Here is a 15,619-nt window from a genome sequence, read left to right on the forward strand (position 1 = left end):
AAAGTTTAGTTTTTTTTTGCAATGAAATATTTATTTAAAGATTGTTATATCTTTGTTTATTTGCAACAATTAAAGTTTACTAATAAAGGTTAAAAATACTTATTATTTCTAAGGTTATATTGCTGCATGTAAAAGTTCTTTAGGGTAGAAAAAAAGCTAAGAGAAATAAAATTAGCCCCACTTAATAATGTAAGATGTAAGGTAATAGCCCCCTTTTAATAATGTAAGTGCTGCAGGTTATTTTTGAAAAGCTAAGCGCTTATAATTTTTAATCCAATTTATACGTTCAATTTTTATGTTAAAACTTGAGGTATTTACAAATTTTATTTGAAATAAAGTGTTTACTATTTGTTTGGAAAAAAGTTTTTACCGTTTTTGGCAAACCCACGTGTCTGGATAATATTTATTTACAGCATGCGAAAAATATTTAGAAGAAATAACTAATTTACAAGCAACTTTGGTAAGTTTTGTGTTTGATTACAATGTATAACAAATGTTAATGTGTTACCTGTGTGTCTGTTTGTGTTTTTCATTATTTCGTATCAATCTTTAAAGTTGGTGGTTAGATGTTACGTTCTCAAAAGCGTAATATTTTATCGTGATTTTTCGGTATTTTGTTTAAGTAAACTACTATCTAAATATTAACAGTACTGTAGTGTAGAGTTAATATTTCCTACACGTGTTAATTCTGCACTAATGTCAAACACAATAATCCAATGAATAGGCTATAATTTAAAATAATATATTTTGTTAGGATTCAACTTTATACAAAATGAACGAAGAAAATCAAGATAAAATCGTATTTCATAACGAGACCAACAATCCCTCACAAGATGATTTAAAGCTTGATAATGAAAATAACTTGGCATGCAAACTTTTAGCAAGTGAAAATAATGTTAAAATGTTTGAATCTGATAAAAAAACTGACAATGCATTTTCTAACCTTTTTTTGGAAATAAAAAATATGGATGTTGAACTTGATGGCAATTTAACAAATTTAAAACAAGAAAACTGTGATAATCATAAACAAGATTTAAGCAAGTTAATTGCCAATAAAGAAGTAATTGACAGTGATGAAAATAAGTTAATTATTAAGGATTCAAAAAATATAAACTCGTTTGTGGATGAAATGAAACAAAGTGTTGAAAATCTTGAGCAAAATGATAATGACTCAAATGAATCTAACTCAGAAGAGTCGGACTCAAGTGAGAGTGAATCCTCGAGTTCTGAATCTGAGTCGAGTTCAAGTGAAGAAGAAGACTTGCTTAGGGATGAAATTAATAAAAGAATGACGGAAAAACCTGAAGAAAAAACAGACGAAAAAATCATTTCAGTTTTTGGCCAAGTTGTGCTAGAACCCAATGTTAAAATTGAAGACGAAGTTATTATTTTACCTGTTGCCACTAAAATAAATGTGATAGGCAAAGTTTCAAGCATCATAGAAGGCAAGGTGGTTGTTGTCAAGGCTTTACTTAACATACCTGCTTTGAATCTGGATAGCACGTTGTTTTTAAGTGACAGAACATCACTTGGTATTATACAAGAAACTTTTGGTCCAGTGACATCACCATTCTATGTTGTGTGTTTACAGGATGCTGCAAGGAGTGAAAATCTGAAGATAAATGATGAGATTTATTATGCTCCGGATGCAAAGGAGCATACATCTTATGTTTTGATGCAACAAGTTAGAGATCTAAAAGGATCGGATGCTTCCTGGATCGGAGATGGGGAGCCTCCTCGTGCTAATTTGGAATATTCTGATGATGAGGAGGAAAGATCCCACAAAAGAAGAAACAAACGGAAGATCACAAACAATACTTCACCTGTAAATAAAACTGAAAATATACCCAACAACAATTTTCCTAGAAATTGCCCTCCCTATAATCTCCACAGAATGAGTTTCCAAAATCATCAAAGTTTTAGGGGCCCACCACCGCATAACCCACTTCCACCAAATTACCCTTCTTATATGGGACCACCTAGACCTTGTGGAAATCCATATATGAGAATGAGACCCCCACATATGAATCCCAACATGGGCCCACAGGGTCACCCATGGCAACAGATAGCTATGTCGTTTAACAATCCACCCCCACCACCCCCATCTTACTCAAGGTCACAACCAAACCTTGATTGTCCTTCATCACATGAGGTCAACGAACTTTTAACACTTTTTAATCGTGCTCCAAGGCCAAGAAATAATGAAAATTAAATGTATTTTTTTAATTGAAGTTGTTTTATTTTTACATGTCTTTTTTTATGTCATTCAATCACGATGTATTTTTGTTTATTAAAGAATTTTGTTAGTTATTAAGTTTTTTAACACTCAAATTGGTGATAACTTTTTTTTCATTATTGAACTATCATTTTATGGCATAACAATTTCCTTTTTGATTTTTTTAGAAATAGAATTAGTTAAATTAAGTTGATTTTTGTAATTTTATTCTAACAATGGATGTTACAATCACTCCTCCAATAGTTAATGAGCCTGTCACAAAGGTAATTACCAATTTCAATGACTTGATTTTATTTATTTTTAATTTTAAAAATTTATTAATTTTTTTAGATTTTAAAATGTGATGGGGATGGAAAAACTGAGGATCCTAAATTAGGGACAGTCCCTCCAGAACAAATGACCTCTAAGGATTATTACTTTGATTCTTACGCTCATTTTGGAATACATGAGGTAAGGGTTGTAACTGCATTTCTTAAAAGTTAATAATAAAATTAAAAAAGTCAAGCCTTTCTTTTTTTTAATCAATTTTTTTTTGTATATACTTCAGGAAATGTTAAAAGACGAAGTTCGAACTCTGACTTACAGAAATTCAATCTACCACAACAAGCACTTATTTAGAAACAAAGTGGTGTTGGACGTGGGTTGTGGAACTGGCGTTCTATCCATGTTTGCTGCAAAAGCTGGAGCAGCAAAAGTGATCGGAATCGAGTGTTCAAGCATTGTGGATTATGCTAAAAAAATTGTGGAATCAAATAAGCTTGACCACAGTAAGTTTTTGTAGTAAAAACTTGATGATATTTTTTAAAGGCTCGTTTGGTAAAAATAACGTGTTGTATATAAAAATATATAAGTTTTAAAAAATGTCATATTTTATGCTAAATGGCAGTGATCAGATTTGAAATAAACTTTTTTTGTTTTAGTTGTGACCTTGATTAAGGGAAAAGTTGAAGAAGTGACTTTACCGGTTGAAAAAGTTGACATAATATTAAGTGAATGGATGGGATATTGTTTATTCTATGAGTCCATGCTTAACACTGTGTTATATGCAAGAGACAAGTGGCTGGTAAGAAATTAAATTTGGAAATAAAACAACGAAAATTATTGTTTTTTTACTAAAATTTAAATTTTCTTATTTTTTGTGTTGTATATATCTTTATCCTCGATGTGGGAAAGTCGAATGGGCGACTTAAACATACAGTAACATCAGTTACTCCGACCCAGTCTCAAGTTGCCTGTGGCAGTTTGGGATATTATAAATTATAATTGGCCAATAGTTATGTTGCTGATTAAGTGCTGGCTCGGCAGGAGTTTGTACCTTTCATAAGGCCTTACCCAAGGGCGCTACAGCATAAGCTCAGTGGGGGTTGAACCCGGGACCTCATGTGTGGTGTAGCAAGTGTTCTTACCACTACACCAAGCTGCCGGTCTGTATATAAGATGTAAGTACTTTATATATTTTAAACAAATAAGTTTTTGTGTAGGCACCAGATGGGTTGATCTTTCCCGATAAAGCAAGTTTGTATGTGACAGCCATCGAAGACAGACAATACAAAGATGATAAAATACATTGGTGGGATAATGTGTATGGCTTTGATATGAGCTGCATAAGAGATGTAAGTGTTTAAAGTTGTGAAATTTTTTTTCTACCTTTGTTTTCAGTGTGAAAGGCTGGCTTCACAACCCTGAACATTAAGCTGCCTTTAGCTACCTGTATTTGATTTTTTTATTGTTTAAAGGTTGCTATATCAGAACCATTGGTGGATGTTGTTGAACCTAAACAAGTTATGACCACTTCATGTTTAGTTAAGGTAAATTTTTAAAAATATGTAAAAAAATGATTAAATAATATGAAAGTTTTACTCATAAGTTTTTGGTTAAATTTTAAAGCGTGATAATTCAAATTTTTATTTTATTTTTTTAGGATGTTGATTTGTACACAGTCCAAGAAGGTGATTTGGAGTTCTGTTGCCCTTTCCACTTAACTGTTTCTAGAAATGACTATATGCAAGCTCTAGTTACCTTTTTCAGTGTTGAGTTCACGAAATGCCATAAAAGAACCGGATTTTCAACAGGTAAATTAATCTAAGCTTTTAATTATTGTTTAACTTGAATCTTACAGTATTAGTAGGACAATGTTTCAAAGGTTTTACTTTTTCCTTTTTTTGAAATTTTATTAATTTTGATTTTTTTGAACTTTTTTTCTTAGCTCCTGATTCTCCTTACACTCACTGGAAACAGACTGTGTTTTATTTAAAGGATTACATCACTGCTAAGAAGGGAGAAGAAATCATGGGAACATTTCACATGAAACCCAACAACAGAAATAAGGTAAACAATAGCAACATTGTGTGGTGGTTAAAACCCTTCTTAACTTAATCTGAAATTGTGTGTGGTAAATTGTTTTATATGTTTGTTCTTTAGAGAGACCTGGACATCAGTGTTGATATTGATTTTAGTGGAGAACTCTGTCAGCTTTCAGAGTCGAACACTTATCATATGAGATAAGCTGGTAAACGAAGTAAAATCAATAATTTTTAATTTAAAATTTTAGTATATTTAAATTTATACTTTTCTATTTTAAGTTGGACATTCTTCTACTGATGACATTCTTCACCGCCCTAGTTTAGGTTTCGTTGAGTAGATTAAACACACAACATTTTAAACTAAGAGGCTCCAAATAAATTACTTAATTTTTTGGCTAAATCAGCAGATTTAAAAAAAATGATTTAAATCTTGTTGGTCTGATACAGTAATACACATTTTTGTAATCAAGTCTGTTTTTAATAGTACCGTTTAAGCATTTTTATTCTGTATTTAAAACGAACAAATGTATTTTATTTGCAAGTAAAGTAACTGGTACAAATTTGAAATTGATTCTGGGTTTTGGTCATTATTATAAATATTGTTCTTCGGTTTAGTATTTTAATGTATTATTATAATAAGCAAATCTTTTTACATTTAAGTTTTTGACTCTTACCGGATGACAAAATACATAAACTGCAGATTTTGCAATTTGATTATACCCCTAAACAGTTGTTTTTAGACTAGTGCAGTTGCTCAACAGGCACACAAGATTAAGCCTTCAGTTTTCTTGTAGCAAATCTGTATGTTTTGGTAATTATTTAAGTAGGATTAAAAGTTTTCTTTAAAACCCAAAGTAAGCAATGTAATATTAAACTTTGTGTGCTACAAGGTGATACAAAAGGTTAGAAGACAATTATTTTTTGGGGTTTGATTTTTAGACTGCGAAATGATGCATGAGGGTCGTTAATTTTTTAATGATAAATAAAATTTTATCACCTACAATGCGCAATTTGTACACGTTATCCATGATAGACAACATGGATACAATGTGCACAATAATAATTGTTTAGGTCGCGTATCGACCTTCCCACATTGAGGATAAAGATATATACTAAAAAAATGTTTTATATGAACCTGATGTAACACGATTTGGAAACACTGCAGCAGATAACGCTACAGTGAAAAATTTTTTAGAGGGGTTAAACGGGTTAGTTCGGGGGTAAAATGTGAAAATTATTCAAAGTGATTATTAGCAAGTAGATAAGGGGGTTATTTACCAATCTAATAAACTGTTTCATCCTATGTGGTCTTGAATTAGAAGAAAGCAAACTATATTTAACATTTTTTAATTGTTTTATACATTTTACAGTTTATAGATAATAGGGTCTGCTAGGGTAAAAGTTTGAGGTTGTTTTTGAATTTTGAATGTGATTAATTGACGTGACAAAATGGAAAATTCTGAAGAAATAGAAAATAATTTAGACCCTTTGCAACAAATACAAGCAAACTTGGAAGAGCAAGATTCGGAAAATGAAGAACCAGAAGACTTATTCGTAAGTTTGCGAAGTCCACTTTTTTACAAACCAAAAAGAAATTAATTTAGTAAACTTTTTACTTTTTTACAAGTTTGTCCATATTTTTTTTTTTTTTTTTCCAATATTTTTCCAACCATTTTTTCATATTTTTTCCAACCAGAGGCAGCCCAGTTTGGAAAAAAGGGCAGTTTTCGATGAGATCTCGTGTGTGCAAGCGTAAAAAATTGCGTGATCGCGCGTGCCCGCGAATCAAAATTTTCAGTCAAGGCGTGCACGCGTGATTTATGTTAGCAAGTTTTAGGCGTCAGTACTGCACGTGCACATTTTTTTAAGAAACCAGGCGTGTAAAATGCTAATTCCAGGCGTGCATTTTTTTTAATGAAAAAAATCTTGTGCGTGCACAGTGCCCTACTTTCCAGACTGGCAGGCAGCTAGAGACTTTATGTTTTTCTGATTTTGGGTTATCCTTTAAACAAATTTTAATGCCTTATTCTTGTCTGTATAGAATGATGATCAAGTTACTAAAACACAAGAAAAACAAAGCACTGAGACACCTGATGCAGATTCAGGTTATACAATGGAAGAAGGTCAAGATTTGTTTATAAATGTTATTGACCCAGAAAAACATGTCATGCCGATGGAGACCTTTGTTGGTTACACAGTTAAAACTAGGGTGAATTTTTTATTGTTTTTATCAAAATTAAGACTTAAAGTAGTAGTTGGAACATTTCATATCGCTACATATGGTCCTAGGTTTGGTCTTATTACTTTAAAATTGTAGTGCACTACGTATTTTTTTTTGACTTTTTCAGACAACCAGAAGTACATTCGAGGACAGTGAGTTTAAAGTTCAAAGAAGATATCAGGATTTTGTCTGGTTAAGACTAAGGCTAGAAGAAGGCCATCCCACACATCTTATTCCAGTAAGATTAAAATAAAAATGCCTTTTTTACATTACTTAAAATTTTTTTTCACCCTATTTGTGTCTAGTTTTAAACCATTCTGCATAAGGTAATTTTTAGAGTATTTCTTTATTTAATAAACTGTATATATATAAAGATTGTTGGTTTGTGAGAAGTTTTTCTTCTAATTTAAACCTTATTTTCCACCCAATTACTTTATTTATATTTTTTTTACAGCCACTACCAGCCAAGTTTGTAATGAAGGGAATGATGGACAGATTTAGTGAAACTTTTATCAACACAAGATGTATGGCTCTTAATAAATTTCTAGACAGACTTTCTAGACATCCGGTTCTTTCTTTTAACGACAATTTAAAAGTTTTTTTAACAGCAGAACAAAAGGTATAAGTTTTTAATTTATTTAAAAATTGATTTAAAAAAAATTTTTACCAAATGTATTTTTCTGTAATGTAGGAATTTGTTGCTCACCGTAAAAAATACGAGGGCTTAATGTTACGAGTGAGCGATTCCATGAAGTCGTTAACATCACGCACTAGTTCACATGACCCAGAGTTTACCGAAGTTTTAACGAATGTCACCGATTTTGGTGAACAAATGGGGGTTGCATGCAGAGTGGCTGAAAGACTTTTAATAGAAAAGAAAGGTAAAAATTTTTAATTTTTTTTTAAAATTTTTATTGCAGTTTTACTTTATCTTAATTAGTTTGGTGGCCCCTTAGAATCCAAAGCTAGATTGCTGCCTTAATATTTTTTTTGTTCTCTTTTTCTAGAACTTGAAGCTGAGTTAAGTGAATTCAGTCCAACATTTACAGCATGGGGTTCGAAGGAGAATGAGTCAATCTCCACAATAATGAATTCAGTTAGCAGCTGTTTGGAGTCCTGTGCAACTGCTGCAGCTGAAAACCATTTAAAACATGAAACTGCGTTTTTACCACCACTAAAGGTTTGTGTTTTTCAACCAAGCTATTATACCTTACTTTGCTAGGTTTGATATGGATTTCTGTTTTTTTGTCATACAGGTGTTTTATTGACCACCTGATTTTTTATTTCTTTTTGTATATATCTTTATCCTTGATGTGGAAAAGTCAAATGCGCGACTTAAACATAGAGTAACATCAGTTACACCGACCCAGTCTCGAGTTGCCTGTGGCAGTTTGAGATATCATAGATTATAATTGCCCGATAATTATGCTGCTGATAAAGTGCTGGCTTAACAGGAGTTCATACCGTTTATAGCGCCTTACTCAAGGGCGCTACAGCATGAGAGCAGTTGGTATTGAACCCACGACCTCGTGTGTGGTGTAGCAATTGTTCTTACCACTACACCACGCTGCCGGTGAATTTATTATTTCCTTTTAATAATTAGATAAGTAATTTTTTTTTAAACAATGGTATGTTGTCTTTAGGATAAAATATATTAATCAACCTTTTATTTAATCTTGTTATAATATTAATTGGGTATTTGCTATTACAGGAATACATCTTATACTCGGATGCAATAAAACAAGTGTTGAAGCGTCGAGACATTTACCATTCCCAGTTTGATCGTTGTACCGAGGAACTCCAAAGAAAAAAAGACGAGAGAGAAAATCTACCAAAGTCTGATCAGTCTTATTCTATAAGTGCTTTGTTGGGTAAAAATGCTGAAGAAGTGAAAGAACAAAAAGAGTCAAGATTAAGACAAATCATTGGGGAGGTAATCATAGGTTTAAGTTTTTTAATGATTTTTTGTGGATTAGCTAAGCAAATTTAGATTATATATTTGTCATTTACCTTTCATTCCTTATATTTTTTACTTAATACTTTATGTAATCCTTTTTTTTACTGAATACTTTATGTAATCCTTTTTTTTACTAAATACTTTATGTACTGTATTTTTATGCAATTACTTTGATATAATTTACCAAATATTAAATGTAAGGCATATGAGTTGCTTTAATAATTTGGCATATTGCATAACAATTTACTTTTAATTTATATACTTGCTTTCTTAAGGTATCGTTAAAGAGGGAACAGATGGGAGACGAATTAGAAAAAGCAAACTCGAATTTACGAGCTGATTTAGATCGATGGAGGAACATGAAGTTACAAGACATGGCTAAGTTGTTCTCAGACTTGGGAAAGTCCCACATCACCTACCACAATGAGGTAAAAAAGATTTTATTGGAATTAAATCTTGGCCTTTTTTGGCTATATTTTGTTAAGCATTAGTATATACACCCAACTAAGAAATCCACTATGCTTGTCTTGTTTTATGTGTTATAAACCTTGATTTCCATGCAGTGCTTAGCAGCATGGGAAAATATCCTTCCTTCAATGCAGGAAAAAGAACAACAAACCACCATTAATGAAACCTCTTGATTTTATCGTAATCTATGAAAAATAATTCCATGTTGATTGCCATGCAATATTTGATTTTCATTTTTTGATGATTGTCACTTTGCAATTCTTTTTGTGGGTAAAATATCTTTATATATTTAAACTTTATGATAAACTTAGTATTAATTTTGTCCCATATTGAGGATGAAGGGTAATTATTCTTGTTTGATTGATCTTTATTAATATTGCAACTGATTCCTAGTAGCGGTAAGTATTTTTCCTTATTACCTGTAATAGTCAAAGGATTACCGACATATTACCTTAAACTATATCCCTGACAACAGGATTTTAACGACAATGAGACCTAATTTTAGTAAAAAACTGGTTTCAATAATTTTTTTTTTTGGAATATGGGCATTTAACTTAGTCTATTTGTTATAGTAGCTATACCCTTCCAATGGGTTTATACACAATTCAATCATTAATTTATATCATCTTTTTTAACCAAAGTCATCATCATTTTGCATCTGATTTTTTTCTTCAAATTAGTTTTGTTGGCTAGCTTTGATTGTATATTATGTTAGTGTGGTATGTTGTGGTGTAAGTTACAACTAATAAATGTGCAATAGATTATTAATATCCATTTTATTCCATTCGGAAAGAACAAAAACATTTAAATATTTGACTCTGAAATAAATTAATGTAAAGATTTATACAGTTTTCTACAGAAAAACATACAATAATTATGACAAAAAATCATGCACATTTTGTAAGAAAATCACTTGAAATAGTGCAATTTTTATAAAGAGCCATGCTACAGATAAAGAAGTTTCTATTTCTTTGAAACATGAACTTTTTGTACAAAGTAATGTGTTAAATCCTACAGAATTTTTTCAACACTTGAAATATATAAACTCTATTTTCTAGATTACAGTTGAAATGGCAAACTTTCTTTTTTTATTTGGCAACATTTTATCCTAAAATATTTTCTTTTTTAAATAATTTCTTGTACAGTTTCAGCAGTGTAAGGTTGGGCAATGTTCTTTTTAGGATTACTATTAATATCAATGGAGTTCACTTGATCGGGTAAATCTGTTTTTGAGTTTGAAATTTCTCCATTTTGTGTTGTTGTTTGCGAGCCACGTTCTTCATTTAAATTATTTACAATTGGTTCTTTGACATCTTCGCTGTCACTGAGTTCAGTAACTGTAACATGTATTAGAATGGTAAGATATGTTATACAGGAGTTACTCTTATGCGGTAATGTATGTGGTTATACTGGTTGAACTGTAATATGGTTTTAGTATTGGAAAGGCACTTAAAAAGTCAATTTTTTAGAGGCACGTTTGATTTAAATACTACTTTTGATATTAAAAAAACTGATTTTGAAACTTACTTTTTGCTGTGTCATTTTCCTTCTCTTCATTTTCAATTTCGGTAATATTTGTAACTGATTTCTTTTCCAAGGAATTTTTGAATTGTTGGCAGAAGCCAACACATGCATTCAAGACCCGGTATTCCTCTTTTCTGAGTTGTATTGCTAACTTGGTTCTATATGATAACTTGGGATCTAGTAACTTTGTTTCTGTGTCCTATAAGAAAGTCACATTCATAGTCAATACATATGTTATTGCATACATTGTTTGAAATATGAAAATGTAAGTTTAAATTGATCCATCTGTTTGTCTCTTTACCTCTTCAAAATTAGCTCCGAACCCTCGTAGTAGAAGTGCAACTCTGTTGTACAAAAACTCCCACATTTTTAGATCATTTTTAAACTGAACTGGGCCGGCAACGTAAACTTCTCGCAACACGTTTAGGTCCATTAATTCTCTTAACAACCAGTGGTCTAGTTGATCTAAAATATACAAAATTTATACATGACAAATTAAATTTAACGAAACACGTTCTATATTAAATTATTTTATTTTACCTTCATCCATATGAAATATTCTCAAAAAAGCAAGCAGCATAGGTGAAGTTGGTAAATTCCCATCCATTGCACATATCAGAAACTGGCCGCTGGGCTCAAGGTTTAAACGTTTGAGCAACTTTACTTTTTTACCATAAAGTGGATCCTTTGGACTAACCCCTAAATATTTAACGTCATCTTAAAAGATTCATTTTTACATATATGCACAGGTATAGTGTTATTAATTTAACATCATCAACAAATGTATGTCATATCATATTAACATATTACCTAGTAAAATTTTGACTTTATCAAATGGGCTGTTGGTTAGAATAAAACCATTATGGATCAACAATTCAGAGTTTGGTCTTCCACCATAACATATCATCACTTGTTCTCCTTCATTAAAGTTTCTCATAGCCAAGCACTCAATATGGTGCGTGTCCACATTATATCTGGTACTCATCTGAAGAAAAAAACATAATAGTCCAGTGAACAACAAAGATTAAAATACAATTGAACAGTTAAAGAGAGGGTGTTGTAGTTAAACGTACCGGTCCAACGTCATGGTTAAACATGTCCCATAATGGAATTAAAGCAAGAGTAAAATGGTCAGAAGTACATTCATTTTCCTCAAGACATGCTGTTTCTATAAATCATGTGTTTTATTGTTAGGTAAGTTTAATTTCATGTCTTAGTAATTAGGGCAGATTTATTAGTGGTTTAAGTAATACTTATTACCAAGTGGTATTTTGTTTTGTCTTGTGGTAACAGCTGACACAGCCCATTTGTAAGCTTCAAAAGAAAACATCTCTCTTGCTCTAAAAGGGATTTTTTCCACAGCTGTTTTCTGATGGGTGCCGTTAAAAACTTGGTAGAGAAGTGAAAATTGTCGCACTATGGATTTAAACTGTTGTATAGCACTACCTAAATTTTAAACCAATTTAATTTTAAGGTTCTTACTCTTAAATGAAGCAATGTTTGGTGCTTTAAATGACATGTTAATAACACATTCTAAAGGTAAGTTAATTGGCACAAAAAAATTAACATGGAAAGCATACTTAACACTGCGGATCCTTTTAAATGAGCCAGTTCATCTGGGGTAAAAAATATGGTGGTGTTAAAATCTTCTGGGATAATATCTAAAGATTAAAACAATTTATTTATAACAAACATCAAATTTTCCTTGGTATTATTTATGATTTAAATTGAAAAGAGGTGCAGTTTTTAGGTTATTTCTAATATATGTTACCCACCTATATAAGGTTTAAATTCTGACAAAGGGGAGTATTTTTCACAGTGAAGATACAAAGCCAAACAAACATTTGGCATTACAGATAAGACCTCGTTTCCCTGTATTAGATCATCTAGCAAAATAAATTAAATTTAAATGTTAGTTTGTTTTTGAAATTTTTTTGAGGGTGTAGTCTAAAGTTTTTGTTTTTACCTAAGTATGAATGCTTTGCATTTTCATATGTCAACATTACTTTTCTTGGTATTGTCACCACAACGTCTTTCATCTAAAATTAAATTTAGGTTAGGTAAAACCATCTTTAATGCCTATTATAAGATTGGTTTATTTGTTTATTTTATTAATTTTGTAGCCAAAAAAAGTACAAATCTTTTAAACTTAGAGATAAAAATTGACCTCAAAATTTTGTTTTGCGATTAATCCAAATCCTTGGTTCAGATCCTCAAAATCTTTAATTTCTATGCCAGGATAGGTAACTTGATTTTTAGCTAACCAGTCCTGGAATATCGGAATTAATTCTGATCGAGTCTTGGGTTTTGATGCTGTTTTATTATTGACTTCATTTCCTAAGAAAATAGGTTAAAAGTAAATTTCAGTTGATATTTTTATCAATGATTCAAAATAAGATTTTAATTTTTTAGAAGATCATATTTTGAGTAATATTTTTACCCAATTGCTGGCGTTGTGCAAAGTCCTCCACTGAATTATAAATCTTTACATAATGATCCCATTCTTCCTGTCTTGAGGGCTGGTATACACATACTACAATAAAAATGATTAAAGGTATTTATTATTATGATAATTTTAGTTAATAATTTTTCTTTTGTATTAATATGCAGTTTACATTATTAACAGAAATGGAAAAATGTGTTAAATGTTATTTAAGGCAATGTACACTTAATTAACTTACATTTGAATAGATCAGCAGCAGATTTTAACATGTCTCGCTTAAAGCGGCTTATGGCACCTGCTGTTTTTCCATTTTGCTTTGCACGATTCTTTTTGCCCATGATCAGGTTTAAAAGTTCACAAATACGACAATGTTTGTATAAATCTTTTAATAAAATAAGCAAGTAAATAAAGGATATTGCGGGTTTAATAGTTAACGTATAACTATTTGTTGTTTGTGTAATTATTACGATTAAATGTGAACAAATAACCTGTTTTTAAACATGGCACTTTTGAAATATTGTATACACAAAGCAAGTTAAACTAATGCTGAACTTTGAGTCACAATAAGTTAGTATTTAACGACAATAATACACTCCGCCCTTATCTGCCTATAAAATTTTTAGATTTATTCGTTCATTATTACCTGAACCACTATTTACGTAATTTTAACTTATATATTGCTAGAGAACCTATTTATTTTTAACACTAACTGCTTACTTTTTGAGGTACGTTTTAAGAACAAAACCCTATTTACAAACCAATGTAATGAAGTTACACTTCCTAATAAATTTGTATTTATGTGAATAATTAAAAAATTGGCAACACTGCGATCAGCTGTTTTTCTTTTCGAAAATCGTCACTAAAAAATTAACACGTGCTAAATTTTGCATATAAAATTTCAACAGCTAAAATATCATTAAAATAGCCAAAATCATGGACAAGAATGTGCATTACGACCCAAAAAATGCCTCAATTGCCAATATTAACAAAAGGTTAGTTAAAAAATAGTATTCTTTTACCAAATCTTGAAGAGAATTTCAGTATTGCAATATATTTATACTTATATACCCATGTTATTTAAAATTAAGTTCTGATTGGTGTTTGTTGACGTTGTAAAGTGTTATTTTAAACACCAAACAACTTTGCAACAGCTTTTGTTGGAGTTAAATCGATAGCTCCTAAGAAGAGGTCTGTTTAAAAAAAAACTTTGGTTTTACAAAAAATTTGTTATTACGACATATGATTGCGATACGCATAAGTTTGTTTTTCGTTGCACAAACGTTGCATTGAAGTCTCCAAACGGAGGTAGAACTGAAAATTTTCCCCGTTTTTTTTTATTACTTTCGCTTTAGTCGCGTCTGTTACATCATCGACAATGTACATATTGCATAAGGTTTGTAGAAACGATGCCATTTGTAATGTACTTTGTTTATTTGCTTCAAAGTTTTTTTTTGATTTTTTTACAAATGATTTATCTTTGCACGCGATATTGCAAGTTTGTTGGTTTTACCGTATTAAATTAGTTTCGTTTTGATTTAAACTTATGTATTTTATTGATTGAATGATGCAACGACCAAAAAAAACACATGAGTGAATAGACAAAAAGAAAGAAATTTTTTATACCCACGTATTTACTTGCCTAATGGTTTATATTATTGACATATCCAAAAAACCTAATTAAGAGGTGCTAAAGTCAAGTAAAACTTAGTGAACATTACTCGTATCCGGCAGTTAAAAGAACAGTTGTTTTTTGACAAGTTTAAAATAGGCTACTAAAATGCCCCCTGCCTATCCTAGACAGCCCGCAGCTAGCGAACCTACAACAAGTGCGTAAAAAAACAATTAAATAAACATAAATTAATAAAAAAATGTGATCTTAAGTATAACCTCTACCAAATTTAACAGACGAAGAGATTAATCAAGCTAACACCAGCCAACTTAATGAAAGTGGAAAACTACTTGACCTTGTTTGTTTTAATGGTCAGTATGTTGATTGTATATTAGCAACTTATAGGTATTTTAGAATGTTGCACAATGCCAATGAACTACACGATAATTATAAAGAAATAACGCGCCTTTTTGGCAATAATTTTATTTTAAACGTAGATGACATGATGCAAGCAAGGGTAGAACAAAATAACGATCAAATACACGACTTGGCTCGTTCCCTTTCGTTATATCCAGCTGAGATTCAAACTATACCCAACCTAATTACCTTATTATTGTCGTTTGTAACGAAGGGCTCTTATGGAAATGCGATTGTGTTATCTGAAAGGCTCTTTAAAGCTATAGAAGAACATTCGTCGTTGCCCGCCAGTGCAATACAAACGGTTGCTTGGGATTTAGATCAACTACTACACAGAAAATATCTTGAGTCGATTCTGTTTTATTACATAGCGTGTTTACAGCCAAACAGGAACAACCTTACTCCAAAAGCCTTCATCGAGCGACGGGTACTAATTTTGGG

General features: G+C 31.1%; 4 protein-coding genes across 4 annotated transcripts; 3 read left to right on the forward strand and 1 right to left on the reverse strand.

Annotated features, from left to right (window-relative positions):
* The first annotated feature begins 387 nt into the window (after positions 1-387).
* LOC145755634 (uncharacterized) lies at positions 388-2,268 on the forward strand. Its single transcript, XM_082571880.1, has 2 exons — positions 388-460; positions 755-2,268. The coding sequence occupies exon 2, from the start codon at positions 773-775 to the stop codon at positions 2,210-2,212; it is 1,440 nt and encodes a 479-aa protein (XP_082428006.1). The 5' UTR covers positions 388-460; positions 755-772; the 3' UTR covers positions 2,213-2,268.
* A 133-nt stretch (positions 2,269-2,401) lies between these two features.
* Positions 2,402-5,198, forward strand: LOC145755636 (protein arginine N-methyltransferase 1-like). Its single transcript, XM_082571883.1, has 10 exons — positions 2,402-2,499; positions 2,567-2,686; positions 2,784-3,003; positions 3,157-3,299; positions 3,718-3,849; positions 3,973-4,044; positions 4,158-4,308; positions 4,443-4,564; positions 4,658-4,745; positions 4,819-5,198. The coding sequence occupies exons 1-9, from the start codon at positions 2,452-2,454 to the stop codon at positions 4,739-4,741; spliced, it is 1,092 nt and encodes a 363-aa protein (XP_082428009.1). The 5' UTR covers positions 2,402-2,451; the 3' UTR covers positions 4,742-4,745; positions 4,819-5,198.
* Positions 5,199-5,914: 716 nt separating this feature from the next.
* LOC145754617 (sorting nexin-7-like) lies at positions 5,915-10,071 on the forward strand. Its single transcript, XM_082570696.1, has 9 exons — positions 5,915-6,093; positions 6,581-6,748; positions 6,888-6,998; positions 7,215-7,379; positions 7,452-7,641; positions 7,768-7,940; positions 8,472-8,693; positions 8,993-9,145; positions 9,281-10,071. The coding sequence occupies exons 1-9, from the start codon at positions 5,989-5,991 to the stop codon at positions 9,356-9,358; spliced, it is 1,365 nt and encodes a 454-aa protein (XP_082426822.1). The 5' UTR covers positions 5,915-5,988; the 3' UTR covers positions 9,359-10,071.
* Positions 9,953-13,795, reverse strand: LOC145754616 (actin-histidine N-methyltransferase-like). The gene is made up of 13 exons (XM_082570695.1): positions 13,391-13,795; positions 13,150-13,242; positions 12,877-13,046; positions 12,676-12,748; positions 12,485-12,595; positions 12,290-12,370; positions 11,970-12,155; positions 11,783-11,877; positions 11,520-11,694; positions 11,250-11,408; positions 11,011-11,174; positions 10,713-10,908; positions 9,953-10,522 (listed from the first exon to the last, which is right to left on the reverse strand). Exons 1-13 carry the CDS (start codon positions 13,488-13,490, stop codon positions 10,311-10,313), a joined length of 1,815 nt encoding a protein of 604 aa, XP_082426821.1. The 5' UTR covers positions 13,491-13,795; the 3' UTR covers positions 9,953-10,310.
* Positions 13,796-15,619: the final 1,824 nt, after the last annotated feature.

The sequence above is a fragment of the Corella eumyota genome, chromosome 6 (assembly GCF_963082875.1).
Source record: "Corella eumyota chromosome 6, kaCorEumy4.1, whole genome shotgun sequence".
Lineage (NCBI taxonomy): Eukaryota > Metazoa > Chordata > Ascidiacea > Phlebobranchia > Corellidae > Corella > Corella eumyota.